The 16499-nt window shown below is 44.7% G+C and overlaps 1 protein-coding gene across 1 annotated transcript; it reads left to right on the top strand.

The window, feature by feature from the left end:
• Positions 1–55: 55 nt before the first annotated feature.
• PHF7 (PHD finger protein 7) lies at positions 56–16499 on the top strand. Its single transcript, XM_080673351.1, is given in 11 exon segments — positions 56–904; positions 1921–2023; positions 3522–3574; positions 3969–4060; positions 13404–13528; positions 13983–14142; positions 14699–14805; positions 15275–15391; positions 15802–15926; positions 16129–16180; positions 16182–16499. Coding segments are annotated over 10 exon segments (1041 nt in total). The 5' UTR covers positions 56–904; positions 1921–1985; the 3' UTR covers positions 16354–16499.

Genomic DNA, 16499 nt, shown 5'->3' with positions numbered 1-16499 from the left:
CTAGAGGAGGGGCGGGGCGCGCGGTGTTAGCGCCTGCGGCGCGAGGGGAAGGGGCGAGGCGGGGTGGCGGGTAGCGGGGCAGGCGCGCGGCCGTTAGCGGTTCCCCTCCGCCAACGGTCACCGTAGCGGTAGCCCCCGGGGCCGCAGTCTCCCTGGGTCGCAGTCCGCGTGACCCGGCCCCCGTTTGCGCGCTCGCCCCTACGCCGGCGCAGTCACCGCGCGGGGCGGCCGCCCGTGAGGAAGCTACAACGAATAAAGCTCCGAGACACAGGCGCCCTCGTCGACACCTGAACGGGCGGCCCTGGCCGGGAGCGGCGGCCGTGTGCACAGTGAGGAGCGAGCGGCAGAGGCGACCTCCGGCCCGGTCCGCACCAGCCTCCCTGCAGGCGCGGCATGACCCTGGTCTGGCACTCTCGGGATGCTTCTTGAGCCCCTTCGCCGGCGGTTACCTCTGGGGGACGATTGTGGCCACACCGACACCTATTTTGCAAAGTAATCATTGTTTATTCTTGTGGCGGCGGGGCCGAACACGCTTATTTATTTTTAATTTTCTCAACAAGCTTTTACCCAGCATTTGCCCAGCAAAACAACTTAGTGACCGTTTCAAAGGAGCATCGCCCGTTTAGGAAATCTCCGCCCGAGCCGCTCGTGGAAGCCCGCCTTTGCATCGTCCCTCCTTAAATGCTTTGAAGACTGTTGCTTCTTCCTGTAACTACCAGTGTGCACAGAACTCCATTCAAGAAACGTCTTGGTCCAGCGATGCAAAGAACCGAAGTTTCAAGGTTTTATTTCTATTGCTAGACGATCAGGATCTCCCCAAAACTCGGAACCGCTCAGTAGTCAGCTCACGTGGACCCCCCTAGTGCTCGCCCTTCTCTTCCCGCCTGTCCAAGCGCTTTGTTGAGTAAGAGGCCATCCAATGTCATTGCTTCTTGCAGGTGCAACTCGTGGGTTAAAAGAGGAGACAGAGAAAGGAAGGGCGGTATTGCCTCTGGTTGTATTCATCCAGAGCAGTTGGAAGTCCTAGAAGATGCTCAGGGCTCCCCAGCCATGACGACATGGTCTTGGGGTGTTTGTCCCTGGAGTGACCTGATTCACTCAGTTCTCCCCTCCCCTGACTAAACAGGCCTTCCTTCATAGGAGTGGGTTCTGCTACTTTTGTCCCCCTGGCCAATGAAAGCTCAATTTCCAGTCTGCTGACACTGGGGCAGCGGGGAGGACAGGCAGGGTGTCGTCTCCACAAAGGTTGAGAACAGGCCAAACCTCAATAGCTACCTGAGCCTGGGGCAAAGCGACAGGAGCGGTTTGTCAGTGTTACCTCTCATCTCCCACTAGAGGGAGCCCTTGCTTTAAGCTGCTGACATACCACCAGCTCCTCCCTGGAAAGGACTAGCTTGGCTCGCTTTTTACTGGGCAGAATTAAGGCAACCATACTTGGGGCAAAAGGAGACGTTTTTCCTGAATGCCACCTCGTGATTTTAACGGGCACAAGGAAAACAACACGTTAGCCAGTTCAGGCTGAGTGATAGCAGTACCTCTGACTTTATTTTTTTAAATATATTTTATTGATTTTTTACAGAGAGAAAGGGAGAGGGATAGAGAGTTAGAAACATCGATGAGAGAGAAACATCGACCAGCTGAGTACCTCTGACTTTAGACAGGTGCCTCTCTATGACCTCCCTGTGCCTCAGTCTCCTCATCTTAAAAAATGGGGAAAATAATGGCACCTAGTGCATAGGGGGTTTTGTAAGTTAACACATGTAAAATGTCCAGAATAGTTCTTGGCACGATTTAATAGTTATTGGCTATTACTAGCACTGATACTGGGTGGATCCCTTATATTCTGTTGCTTTGACCCTGTGGAACTTGATAACCAACTGTAGGATTAAATTGCCGACCAAACCCTGTTTATTTTCATAGCTGGAAGAGCCTCTATTATCCTCATAATAAATAGAATTCAAGATAGGAGAGAGAGGCTGCAGCGAATGAAGCCTATAAAAGAGAAGGCATGTCGAAGATTCAGGTAAAGTGGGTGACATAAGGGAATTTGGGATACATTATTCAATGGCCTGTGGTATACACTGTACTTTCCCCCACTTTGCATGGTATTGGGAGTGAGGGTTGGATAGTGTGGAAGCACACACCATTGGTATTTTAGAAGCTGCCCGGTGCCCTGACGAGTTTGGCTCAGTGGATAGAGCATCGGCCTGCGGACTGAAGGGTCTCAGGTTCAATTCCGGTCAAGGGCATGTACCTTGGTTGCGGGAACATCCCCGGTAGGGGGTGTTCAGGAGGCAGCTGATCGATGTTTCTCTCTCATTGATGTTTCTCTCTCATCGATGTTCTAGCTCTCTATCCCTCTCCCTTCCTCTCTATAAAAAATCAATAAAATACATTTTAAAAAAAAGAAGCTGCATGGTAACTTATCCTCTCAGGAAAGTGCTGGCTCTTGGACCCTACTCCTAGGTTCATACTGGCTCTAACACTTGCTAATGAGGTGACCTGGGACAGGTTACTTAATTTATTTATGCCTTCATTTCCTCATCTGGAAAATATGCATAATAATAGGATGCACTTTTTAAAAGTTTTTATTGATTTTTTAGAGAGCAAGGGAGAGAGAGAAATGTCCATGTGAGAGCAAAACATTAATTGGCTACACTCCCCCTACTGTGGATTGAGCCTCCAACCTGAGCATGTGCCCTGATCAGGAATCAAACCCACAACCTTTTGGTACACCGGACAACACCCACCCAACTGAGCCACACTGGTCAGGGCAATAGCACTTTTAAGAACATTCTGTAGATTCATTGAGCTAACACATGAATAATGTCTAGCCAAGAATAATGTCTACAATAGGAAATTATTAATCCAATTTAATATCATTTTATTATGCTTTGTGAATGTGATACCACCTGATATTCAGAGTAGATGGCAGAAGAAACAGTAAAAGGGCATTTGCTCCTGAATTCATTCAATCAACATAGTCAATACAGGCACCAGGAACAGAAAGATGCATACTATCTCACACAATTCAAGCAATTCAGTAGGTATGTTTTATGCTTTCAAAAAATATGAAATAGAAGCCCTGGCTAGGTTGCTCGGTTGGTGCATCATTCTGTGTACCAAAAGGTTTTGGGTTTGATTCCCGGTCAGGGCACATACCTAGGATGTTGGTTCCATCCCTGTCAGGGCTGTCAGAGTGTGTCCAGGAAGCAGCTGATCAATGTATCTCTCTCATATTGATGTTTCTCTCTCTCTCTCTCTCTCTCTGTCTCTGTCTCCCTCTCCCTCTCCCTCCCCCCCCACCCCGTTCCTCTCTCCAAAATCAGTAAAAACATATCCTCAGGTGAGAATTTTAAAAATATTTATGTATGTATGAAATAGAAAAAGAAACTGATGTCTTAGTCTTTAGGTATTCTGGTACTTCATTAGACCCATGGATGGCATTTTGAGGGAAATGTTACAAGAGAAGTTGACAGAATCCTCAAAGACTACCTTGACTTCTTCCTTCTCTTGTATAGAAAATCTGCCAAGACGAGGAGGGTGACCCAGAGGAAGCCATCTTCAGGGCCTGGTAAGAAAGACTGGAGGTTTTGTTCAGCTGATGCCTCTCAACCTCAGCAAAGACTACCTGTGTAGGGTAGCAAACTTGGTTCTCTCACTGTCAATCCTACTTCCTTCCCAGATTATCTAAGATGCTGAGGACTCAGGGTGCATAATTTTTAAATGTCACATCCAAAGTTCAAGAAACAAGTTAATAAGGCCACTTAAGAAGCTATGAAGTGAGCAGTTGTAGCCAACTCCTTCAAATGTGGCCAAAATGATATAAAGACCGAGTGATACCAAGTAACACTTCATCCCAACCTCCCTCCTTATCAAAATGACCCTCTTCCCAATACTGTCCTCCTCTGAGTATGTAGAGAGATGGTTATGCTCCCAATGTGAGTTCTTAACATTCTGTCTTCCAGTATGCCGGCTATGCCTTCAAGAACCTGGGGATCCTGAAAAATTAGGGGAATTTCTTCAGAAAGACAATCTCAGCGTGCACTATTTCTGTCTTGTGAGTATAAGGCCCCCTTTGCTTTGAATATCTCATCACTTTTGCTATACAGTCTGTTCTCTGTTTTTTTATCCAGCCTCAGATCCACAGCCCTATTTGTTTTCCTTAATAGATTTTTTTCTTTTAAAATCTATTTTTTGAATAGTAATATACGTACCTGGTATAAAATCTTAACAATATAAACACATAAAGATGGCAGCATAGGTAAACACCTAAACTGCTGCCTCGCACAACAATTTCAAAACTACAACTAAAAGACAAAACGGACATCATCCAGAACCACAGGAAGGCTGGCTGAGTGGAAATTCTACAACTAGAAGGAAAGAGAAAAGCACACTGAGACTCAGAGGAGCTGCAGAAGGAATAGGTACCGAGGAGCGTGCACGGAGAGGGCTGGCAACTGAGTACGTTGCTGGCTTTCTCAAGCGGGAGGGAGACAAAAGCTCCCAACGGCTCTGAACTCCAGTTCCGGGCAAACTCTGGGGACCCAGACTCATACGGGGAGAAAATGGACTGTCAGGAAAGAAAAAAGCACACTGAGACTCAGAGGAACTGCGGAAGGCAGAGGTACTGAGGCGCACGCGCGCAGAGAGGGCTGGCAACTGAGTACACGGCTGGCTTTCTCAAGTGGGAAGGAGACAAAAGCTCCCAACAGCTCTGAACTCCAGTTCTGGGCGAGACTCTGGGGACCCAGACTCATTCGGGGAGAAACGACTGTCTGGCAGTGGGCGAAACTTGAGGGCGACTTTCTCTCAGAGGTGCTTGCAGCAATTACCACGGGACACTGAGACCCGGGGGGCTTCTTAGGGCAGGGCTGACAGGAAGCCATTGCTGTCTGTTCTGCCCTGAGACTCCGCCCCATCCAAGCTGAGCACAGAGGCTTTTGCAAGTCTTGTCTCATAAGGGTGTCTCCAGCACAGAAGTTCTCCCAGCGTAGACACAGCTGATCCTCACAGCCAATTGGCCTGGAGGTCAATTCCTCCCAATGATAACAACAACAATCAAGGCTTAACTACAACAAGACTGTGCACACAGCCCACAAAGGGGTGCACCAAGAGTGTCCACCTCAGGTAACTTGGGAGGCTGAGCCACTGGGCCCTATAGGACACCTAGCACACAAAGCCACTCTATCAACTCAGGGAAGCAGCCAAAATGCAGAAACAAAGAAACAGGTCACAAATGACAGAAATGGAGGAAAGCAAACGACTGGATATAGAGTTCAAAACCATGGTTATAAGGTTTTTCAAGAATTTCCTAGAAAAGGCCGATAAATTTAGCGAGACCCTCAAGGATATGAAAAAGGACCAACTAGAAATTAAGCATACACTGACTGAAATAAAAAATAATATACAGAGATCCAACAGCAGACTAGAGGATCGCAAGAATCAAGTCAAAGTTTTGAAATACAAAGAAGTAAACACCCAACCAGAAAAGAAAAAAAAAGAATCCAAAAATATGAAGATAGTGTAAGGAGCCTCTGGGACAACTTCAAGCGTACCAACATCAGAATTATGGGGGTGCCAGAAGAAGAGAGAGAGCAAGATACTGAAAACCTATTTGAAGAAATAATGACTGAAAACTTCTCCCACCTGGTGAAAGAAATAGACTTACAAGTCCAGGAAGCGCAGAGAACCCTAAACAAAAGGAATCCAAAGAGGACCACACCAAGACACATCATAATTAAAATGCCAAGAGCAAAAGACAAAGAGAGAATATTAAAAGCAGCAAGAGAAAAACAGTTACCTATAAGGGAGCACTCATACGATTGTCAGCTGATTTCTCAACAGAAACTATGCAGGCCAGACGAGAGTGGGAAGAAATTTTCAATGTGATGAATAGCAAGAACCTACAACCAAGATTACTCTACCCAGCAAAGCTATCATTCAGAATTGAAGGGCAGATAAAGAGCTTCACAGATAAGAAAAAGCTAAAGGAGTTCATCACTACCAAACCAGTATTATATGAAATTCTGAAATGTATTCTTTAAGAAGAGGAAGAAGAAGAAAAAAGTAAATACAAAAATGATGAACAAATACATACCTATCAACAAGTGAATCTAAAAATCAGGTGAATAAAAAATCTGATGAACAGAATAAACTGGTGAATATAATAGAATCAGGGGCATAGAAAGGGAGTGGACTGACAATTCTCGGGGGGAAAGGGATGTGGGGGGTGCAGGAAGAGACTGGACAAAAATCGTACACCTAATGGATGAGGACAGATGGTGGGGTGGGAACCTGGTGGAGGGGAGCTATGGGGGAAAAAAGAGGAACAATTGTAATAATCTGAACACTAAAGATTTATTTTTAAAATGTATATGTATGTGTGTGTATATATATATATATATATGTATATATATACAATAAAAAGTCTCTTCCCAAACAGTATTCCCCATCTTTCTCCCTTTCCCCATCTATATATATAAAACCTTAATTTGCAAATAGACCAAACGGTGCAACAACTGAACAACTGGTGACCACCAGGGGGTGCATGCAGAACATGGCAGATGTCGGCTACAGTGGGATGGTGGAGCAGGTGAATGGGGGGCACTAGACCAAGGTGGGATGCCAGTCGCTGTCATCGGGGCAAGCCTCTTGTGGTTACTGAAAATTCTTTGCTCCCGTGCCATGGTCCCACCTGGCACTCGCACCAGCTGCCAGCGCCGGCCCTACTTGCATTCACTGCTGGTGCTGGAGCCACCACTTGCACCTGCTGCCAGCGCCCAGCTCTAGTCCCGATTGCTCAGCGCCGTCAGTGGGTGCGAGCAGCGGATGCCAGCCCTAATCGCCCCTCAGGGCTTCTCCACCTCCCCCTGCTCCTGAGGAGTGATCAGGGCAGCAGCTGCCACTCACACCCACTGCTGGTGCTGGCCCCAATTGCTCAGTAGGTGCAAATGGGGCCAGCACTGTCAGCACATGGGAGTGGCGGTGGCAGCAGGAGTGGGGCTGCGGGCAGATGGACTGGGGGCCGCTGCAGGAGGGGCCAGGTGAGGGCGCGGAGGATGGGCCGAGATGCGCCCCTGTGCTCACAGCAGCCTCATGGCTCACAGTTCCTTTCAAGGTGCACAAATTTGTGCATTGGGCCCCTAGTGTTAAAAATAATGTATGTACCCATGTAAACACTGTCTGAATCAAAATAAATATTTCCATCATCCTACAAAGTTCCCTCCTCCCACTTCCAGTCAGTCCCCTCAGAGATAATCACTGATCCGTAGATTACTTTTGCCTATTATGCTTCATATAAATGGAATCATACAATTTGTACTCTTGTGTCTGGCTTCTTTCACTCAATGTAGTGTTTTAGAGATTGATCCATGTTGTTGCATGCATTGGTAGCCTTTCTATTCCCCAATAGTAGTCTGTTGTATGAATATTTAATTTGTTTATCTATCCACCTGTTGATGGACATTTGAATTGTTTCCATTTGGGGGCTATTATCAATAAAGCAACTGTGAACTTTCATGCACAAGTCTTTTTGTGAACATGTGTTTTCACTTTCATTTCGGTCAAATGCCTAGGAGTAGAATTACTGGTTGTATGTTAACTATGTGTTTAACTTTATGTGAAGTTGCCAAGTCACTTTCCAAAGTGGTTGTACCAATTTACACTCCCACTAGCAATTTATGAAGTTCCGGTTGCACAATATTCTTGCTAGAACTTGATATTGTCAGTCTTTTAAATTTTACCCATTTTAAGAGGTGTGTGCACTGTGGTTTTAATTTGTATTTATCTGATGACTTAAGCTATTGAGCTTCTTTTCATGTGCTTATTGGCCATTTACATGTTTTCTTTTATGAAGTGTTTGAACAAATATTTTGTCCATTTTAAAAATTGGATTCTTTTGTCTGATTGAGTTGTAAGAGTTCTTTTTTTTTTTTTAATATGTTTTTTATTGATTTGAGAGAGAGAGGAAGAGAGAAGGGGAGCCCATATGTGCCCTGACTGGGAATCAAACTGGAGACCTCTTGGTGCATGGGTAGATGCTCAACTACTGAGCCACACCAGCTGGGCTTTAAGAGTTCTTTAGCCAAAACCGGTTTGGCTCAGTGGATAGAGCGTCGGCCTGCGGACTCAAGGGTCCCAGGTTCGATTCCGGTCAAGGGCATGTACCTTGGTTGCGGGCACATCCCCAGTAGGGGGCGTGCAAGAGGCAGCTGATCGATGTTTCTCTCTCATCGATGTTTCTAACTCTCTATCCCTCCTCTCCCTTCCGCTCTGTAAAAAATCAATAAAATATATTTAAAAAAAAAAAAAAAAAAAAGAGAGTTCTTTATATATTCCGGCTACCAGTCTCTTTTCAGATATGTAGTATTGTAACTATTTCCTCCCTGTTGTGGTTTGCCTTTTCATTTTCTTTTTTCTTTTTTTTTTTCTTTTTTTTTTTAATATATTTTATTGATATTTTACAGAGAGGAAGGGAGAGGGACAGAGAGTTAGAAACATCAATGAGAGAGAAACATCGATCAGCTGCCTCCTGCACAACCCCCACTGGGGATTTGCCTGCAACCCAGGTACATGCCCTTGACCGGAATCGAACCCGGGACCTTCCAGTCCGCAGGCCGACGCTCTATCCACTGAGCCAAACCGGTTTCGGCGCCTTTTCATTTTCTTTAGAACCAGAGGTCTCAGTGGGCACCCCCCACAGCTGAGATATCCCTCTGGAACTTCAGCCACTGTCTGGGGAGCCCAGCCAGCCCTTTTGTACCTCCGCACTGCCTACCAGTCTCTATGTAGTCTCCACTTTTCATCCGTGGTTATCAGGGTTCTCTCCAGCTAGTCTTCAGTTGATTATTCAGGATGGTTTTTCTGTATTTTAGTTGTAATTCCAGTTTGGTCCTGGGAGCATGTCAGTGTAGCTTTTACTTACTCTGCCGCCATTTTGGAATTTCAGAGACAAGTAAGTTTTGATGGGAAAGAGAAGAGTGGCTGAATAAGTCTGTCCTAATTTCAGTTTTAATCTCTTCCAGAAATGTAATCTTAACTCGTCTGGGATTTTCTATTTTCATTTTATTAATGATGCTGTTTGAAGATCATAAGTTTTTAATTTTGATGAAGTCCAGTTTATCAATTTTGTTTTTTATCATTAATGCTTTTTTGTGTGTCCCAAAAAATCTTTGCCTACCCATTGAATTATCTCGGTGTCTTTTTCAAAATCAATTGACCATATATCTGTACATCTCAGTGATCTATTTATGTTATTGATTTGTATGTTGATCTTTACACCAGTGCAACACTGTCTTGATTGTTGTGACTTTAGAGTGTCTTGAAATTAAGTATTGTAAGTTTGCAGTATTTTCCAAGATTGTTTTGGCTATCAGTTCCTTTACCATATAAATTTTATAGTTAGCTTTAAATTTTTTTCTTAGAAAAAGCCTTTTGGAATTGTGATGGGGAATTGCATTGTAGAATGGACAGACAATATTGAATCTTCCAACCCATGAACATGATATAGTGCACCATTTATTTGGGTCTTTAAAAATATATCTTAGCAATTTTCTAATATATTTTTATTGATTTCAGAGAGGAAAGGAGAGGGAAAGAGAGAAACATCATTGATAAGAGAGAATCATTGATCGGCTGCCTCCTGCATGCCCCCAACTGGGGATCAAGCCCACAACCCAGGCATGTGCCCTTGACCGGAATCAAACCCAGGACCCTTCAGTCCACAGGCCGACTCTCTATCCACTGAGCCAAACAAGCCAGGGATAGGGATAGGGATAGGGATAGGGATAGGGATAGGGATAGGGAGATAGGGAGATAGGGAGATAGGGAGATAGGAAAGAAGGGAAGGGAAGGGAAGGGAAGGGAAGGGAAGGGAAGGGAAGGGAAGGGAAGGGAAGGGAAGGGAAGAAGAGAGAGAATTATTGATCAGCTGCCTCCTGCATGTCCCACACCAGGGATCGAGCCCACAAACTGGACTAGGAATCGAACCATGATCTGCTGGTTCATAGATCGAAGCTCAACCACTGAGCCACGCCAGCCGGGCAGCAATTATTTTTAATGAAGAAGACTTACACATCTTTTGTTAAATGTATTTATAAATATTTTGTGATTTTATGCTATTTTAAAATTTCATTTTCAGGTTTGTTGCTGGTATATAGAGATGCAATTTATTTTTGTACATTGATTTTATATCCTGCAATCTTGTTAAATTCACGTATTAGTTCAGTAGCTATTTTTGGTGCATTTTTGTTGTGTGTTTTTTTTTTATAAATGCCTTAGGATTTCCTATGTATATAATTATGTTATGTGTGAATAAAGACAGTTCTATTTCTTCCTTTCCAATCTTTATGTCTTTTATTTATTCTTCTTGACTTTTTTTTACTAGCTGGGACCTTCAATCTAGTGTTGAATAGAAGTTATGTGAGTAAATATCCTTGTCTTGTTTCCAACATCAGAGGACAGTATCTAATTTTTCACCTTTAAAATTTGATGTTAGCTATAGGTTTTTCATGGGTTCTTTTCATTAGATTGAATAGGTTCCCTTTTATATCTAGTTTGCTGGAGGGTATCATGAATGTGTTTTGAATTTTGTCAAATACTTTTTTCTGCATCTATTGAGATGCTCATGATTTTTTCCCTTAATTTGTTGATGTGATTTGTTCTATCCATTGAATTATTTTATGTTAAACTAACTTTGCATTTCTGATATAAACCCTGTTTGGTCATGATGTTTTATCCTTTTTATATGGCGCTGGATTCAATTTGTTAATAATTTTGTTTCATTTTTACATCTACCCTCATGAGAAAGATTGGTCTGTGATTTTCCTTTCTGGTTTTGGTGTCAGGTCTTGATTAATTTCAGTGCATTTACAAGAATATACATTTTCGCCAAAACCGGTTTGGCTCAGTGGATAGAGCGTCGGCCTGCGGACTGGAGGGTCCCAGGTTCGATTCCGGTCAAGGGCACGTGCCTTGGTTGCGGGCACATCCCCAGTGGGAGGTGTGCAGGAGGCGGCTGATCGATGTTTCTCTCTCATCGATGTTTCTAACTCTCTATCCCTCTCCCTTCCTCTCTGTAAAAAAATCAATAAAATATATTTAAAAAAAAAAAAAAAAAAAGAATATACATTTTCGCCCTAGCTGGTTTGGCTCAATGGATAGAGCATCGGCCTGTGGACTGAAAGGTCCCGGGTTTGATTCCAGCCAAGGGCACATGCCGGGGTTGGGGGCTCGGTCCCCAGTGGGGGGCGTGCGGGAGGCAGCCAATCAATGATTCTCTCTCATCATTGATGTTTCAATCTCTCCCTCTCCCTTCCTCTCTAAAATCAATAAAATATATTTTAAAAAAAAAAGAATATACATTTTCAACATAAAAATACACACACTATACACAGTGTTTTGTATTTGTATTTTGCTTTTTTATGGTCATTCCATATTTAACATATTGATCTAGTTTTTTCTTTTTAATAGCTAATTAGTATTCCATGGTATGATTATGCCAAAAAGTATTAAAACAAATCTCTATTAAAGGACATTTAGATTGTTTCTAATCTTTATTGATTTCACAGAGGAAGGGAGAGAAACATTAATGATGAGAGAGAATCATTGATTGGCTGCCTCCTGCACACCCCCTACTGGGGATCAAATCTGCAACCCAGACATGTGCCCTTAACCGGAATCGAATCCGGGACCCTTCACTCACAGGCCAATGTTCTATCCACTGAGCCAGACCGGCTAGGGCTGTTTCTAACCTTTCACTGTTGATTTTCCAGTTTATTTAAATAATGCATGCTCACTGTAGAAAACAGTAATACTTAAAGTATATATAAAACTGAAATCATAAAAAATTGGAAAAAAAAACAAACTGAAATCACTCATATAGTCCAAAAGCTCTGAGATAATTAGTGTTAAAATAGATATGTTTTAAGCCTAATTAAGAATATACGGCTATAATCCAAGTGTCAAGTTATCAACCTTGTAGGGTCTTCTTTTCTATCATGTTAAAATAACCTGAATCCCCATTCACATAAGATGTAATTACTGCAGGAAGTCCAGCACTCTCTCCAGTATTTTTGGAAGATTCTTGGAGTGGGGCTGGGTGTTGACATTCTTCCAATATATGTACATATGCATTGTTTATGAGTACATAACAGTTTAGCTTCTTTTTCCTTGATTTCCCATTCTAGACTTTGCTTTGGGGGCCTTTCAGAAACAAAGGGCCCTTTAAAATGTGTTTTTAAAGAAAAGTTTCAATTCCTCCCCTTTCGCAATAAGGCAGAGTGACTACAATTAGAACATTTTAAAGTCCCGTTTCCTTCATATACAAAGCATACTCTGAGAAGAGTATTTATTCTCTACCGAGGGGTCAATACAGCAGAAGGGGTAAGAGTGTGGTTATGGGGGCCTGGATGTGAATGCCAGCTCTTCTGCCTCCTTGCTGTGTGACCCCAGGCATGCTTGCTTACCGTGCTGCACTTCAGTGGCCTCCTCTGTACGATGTGGATCAAATAGCATCTGTATCACAGGGTTGTGGTAAGCATAAAATGGTCAACACACAGGGAATGTTTCCCCAAAGTGCCAGCACACAAAAGCAGTCCTTAATAAATGAGAGGCAGCACAGCGCAAAGATGGGTAAGAGCTCAGGCTCTGCAGCTCTGTGTCTTGAGCATGTCACATAATTTCTCCTATAAAATGGGTGGTGATAGTACCCACCTCTTAAGGTTGTCATGAGGATTAAATGAGTTCATATTTGAAAAGCACTTAGAGCATCCAACTTAGAGTTAATGCTGCGTAAGCCTTTATTAAGTACATTACTCTGTAAGTGCATATATATTCCACCAACCTCTATTTCTACTCTATCCTCCTCTACTCCACTGCACTTTTTCTTTGATCACCAATGTTGACAGCTTGGTTCTGCTGGCCCCCCACTCCCCAGATTCTATCTAGCAAGCTGCTTCAGCGGGGCCAGTCTAACAGAGGTTTCCATGGATTCCTGCCTGAAGACATCAAAAAGGAGGCAGCCCGGGCTTCTAGGAAGGTTAGAATCCCCTGGAATGAGGGCCTTGGGCGAGGCCTCTTTTCATACCTCCCTGGTTATCCCTACCTTGGTTCTTTTCCCCTAGTTGCTAATTTAGAAGTCAGAGGACTCCTGGATTTCCCACCAGGTCCTTCTCTTAAGTTCCATGCTTCTCTGGGGCATAGTATCCTAAGTGAGGAAAGGGAGCAACATCCTGGGAAAACAAAATAACTCAGTGCTGCTTGAAGCTCCAGAGCTTACAGGTCCACTGAGGAAAGGGAATGCTCGTTGCTTCACAGAATTTCCATTCCAAAGAATAATGTGCCACAGAATGTCTGTTTGTCTTTCTTGGGACCCTGAGCACTGCCTGGGCTCTCATTTGCAGATCTGCTTTGTGTGCAAGAAAAAGGGAGCTGCCATCAACTGCCAGAAGGATCATTGCGTCAGAAACTTCCATCTTCCTTGTGGCCAAGAAAGGGGTTGCCTTTCACAATTTTTTGGAGAGTACAAGTGAGTGATGAAGGGGAAAAGTCGGGTTGCCCTTTTGCAACTTGCTTTTAATTAGCCGCTAATCAAATCAGAGTCTAGTTCTCACGGGCCTGTTTTGATTCACCAGGGAATCTGTCCCTCCATTCAATAATGAGAAACAGTGTCTTGACTTGGCAATTTCACAGGGGTTACTTCTTCCTTCCGTCCCCTTCTTAAATTACAAACAGCTGAGGTTCTTAGACAACTGTTCAGAACGAAGTGGGGCTTTCAGGAATGAGAGGGGCTGTAGTCCGGGAGTTTTGCTCAGTGGGAGAGCAGCTGTGAGAAGGCTGTTCTTCACCCTCCTTCTCCTCTCCTCCCCCTCCCCTCTGAGCACAGAGGAGGTTCTCTGGGCACCAGCCTGGGAAGTTGATTGCCCTCCCTAAGTCAGGCAGCTGGAAAACTCCATCACGATAAATTATTTACTCTGCCACAGATCATTTTGTGAAAAACATCGCCCAACACAGGACATCCAACGGGGGAATGTGGGAGAAGAAAGCTGCGTCTTGTGTTGTGAAGACTTATCCCAAGCAAGCGTTGAAAACATCCAGAGTCCGTGCTGTAGTCAAACTCTCTACCACCGCAAGTGCATACAGGTGGGGCTTTCCCTGCCCAGGGGACCTTCCACAATTGTCCTAGTTCAGAGCCCCCTGGGAATGCTCAGGCAATCTCAACAGGAGGCCTGTATGCAGGGCTGGTTCCAGGAAGTCAGAGGAAAGTCAGCCCAGTCTCTGGTCACCCTTGACCTCCTTCATGATAAGATTTAGACTGAGCAAAAAATCCTCAGGATGGCTAGAGCAAATGAGCTCATCGTAGAATGAGTCAAGTAGCCTCCAAATCAGTTTTGCTTCCTCACATGGAAGGAAAGAGAAATGTATTCAGGTCCCTGAGCCCTACTGGGTTAGCACTGCCAAGCCTTATAGCCAGAGATGACAGCATAGGCACTCCTGGGAACTTTCTTAAGCTTTTGGTCCCTGGTCTAGCACCGGAATATGTAGCCCTCACCTTAACATACCCAAACTCCTTTTCCTGTAAGCCCCAGTCAAGGTTTCTTAGCAACATCCTCTTTGTGAGATGAGGGTGGAGGTGGAAATAAGGTGATCAAAGGTAGAGTCTTTACAAACACAAAGTTTTTCCATGTTTCTTTTACAGAAATATGCCCACACATCAGCAAAGCATTTCTTCAAATGTCCACAATGCAACAATAGAGAAGAGTTTCCTCAAGAAATGCTAAGAATGGGAATTCACATTCCAGACAGGTAGTGGAAACTCTAAAGTAGGAATTGAGCCAGGGAATGGGTTGCCTATATTTCTAGAGAGGAGGTGAGCGTGAGGATAGTTTAAAGAATGAAGAAGCAGCCAAGGCATTGCTATATGGTGAAGAGGAAATGGGTAGAGGGAGAGCTTTTCAAGTATCAAAAGAAAAGGGGAAGGATTGAGGGTTGGGGGATAGGCATGTTTCTGAAAAGGGTGCTTTGGGGATCAGAATTCCCTGGGTGAGGGGTAGGTTCTCCAATTCCAGTGTGAAACTAAGGAACCCCATGTTCCATTCATTTGGCTTCAACCCTCTCCCACTGTCAGGCCACCTTACCAACCTTGCTGAAATTATTCAGGCAGCCTGTTGAACTCCTTTGCTGTGCTAGTTTAACTTCTTCCTAGTTCTTCCCAGGAGGACAGTGGTTTCACCAACCAATGATGTGTCCCTTACTGTTTCTTCTCCCACTGCAGAGATGCTGCCTGGGAACTCGAACCAGGGGCTTTCTCAGAGTTGTATCAGCGCTATCAGCATTGTGATGCCCCCATCTGTCTGTATGAACAAGGCAGAGACAACTTTGAGGACGAAGGGTAGGGAAAGGCTTCTGGCTAGAAAGATCTCTCATCAGTGCCATCTTAGAGTTAGACCTTGGCACAGTTATTAAGAGCAAAGAATTCACTTTTGTCTGCAGACCTCAGGGCAAACACATCGCCGCCCGGGACTCATTCATGCGCAGGTGAACAGGTCCCTCTGCAGGTCTGCTTCTCCTTGAGCCCAGTGGAGAGATACTCAGGGCCAATCCTTTCCAAATCCACCTTTCGAGTGTCTGTGCCTAACTACAAGGTCCTGAGATCAGCACACAGCCACACATTCATCAGGGGTAAAATGTGCAGCAAAAGATGCCTAGGAAGCCCTCAGCAAAGGCCTACCCTGTAGTGACATCCCGAAGCGGTAGTTAGTGTTATGTTTGTGCCCACAACCCTTCCTTGTCTTCCTGTAGGAGGTGGAGCCTCATTCTATGTGCTACATGTGGATCCCGTGGAACCCATAGGGACTGCTCCTCTCTTAGATCCAACAGTAAGAAATGGGAGTGTGAGGAGTGTGCACCTTCGCCTAAAGTCACAGGTGGGACTGAGCGATGGTCTGGTCTAAGAACTGGGGTGGGGTGGGGGAACTTGTGGTGCCTAAGAAAGGAGGAGGGCATGCCACCAAATGGGGACGTCGTGGTGCCTTCAGTTTGGGAAGGAAAGTGGCTATAGAAGGGCTTAAGGACCTGCACCTGGGAGAGAGAGGGCTGAGTTTTCCTCTCCCACCTTTCTTTCACCAGACTACATACCTGAAAACTCAGGTGACATCCCCTGCTGCAGCACCTTCTACTCTGGGGGGGCATGACTGCAGAGACACCAGCCTGGAAGAGAATTCGGGCCCTTCTTGGACTGATTGGCCAGAACCTTCTTTATTAGAGAAACCAGAATCCTCTGGTGGCAGGAGGGGCCACTCCTGGCGGTCCAAGGGTGTCAAAATCACTAAAAGCTGCAACAAATACAAGTAACAGCTTCTAAGTAGTTGCTGCCAAGCACATTTGGCTACAAAGCTGTGCTCCTCCACCATGTTTGGGGAGGGAGCCTTTTGGGACTGTGATACTATGAACAAGGAAAGCGAAGTCCCAGAGAGTGAGAACAGAGCAGTCCAGATGCC

Source organism: Plecotus auritus (assembly GCF_963455305.1).
Source record: "Plecotus auritus genome assembly, chromosome: 6".
In the NCBI taxonomy this organism is placed as follows: Eukaryota; Metazoa; Chordata; class Mammalia; order Chiroptera; family Vespertilionidae; genus Plecotus; species Plecotus auritus.
Note: the sequence above shows the minus strand (reverse complement) of the source record. Positions and strands in the feature narration are given on the sequence as shown.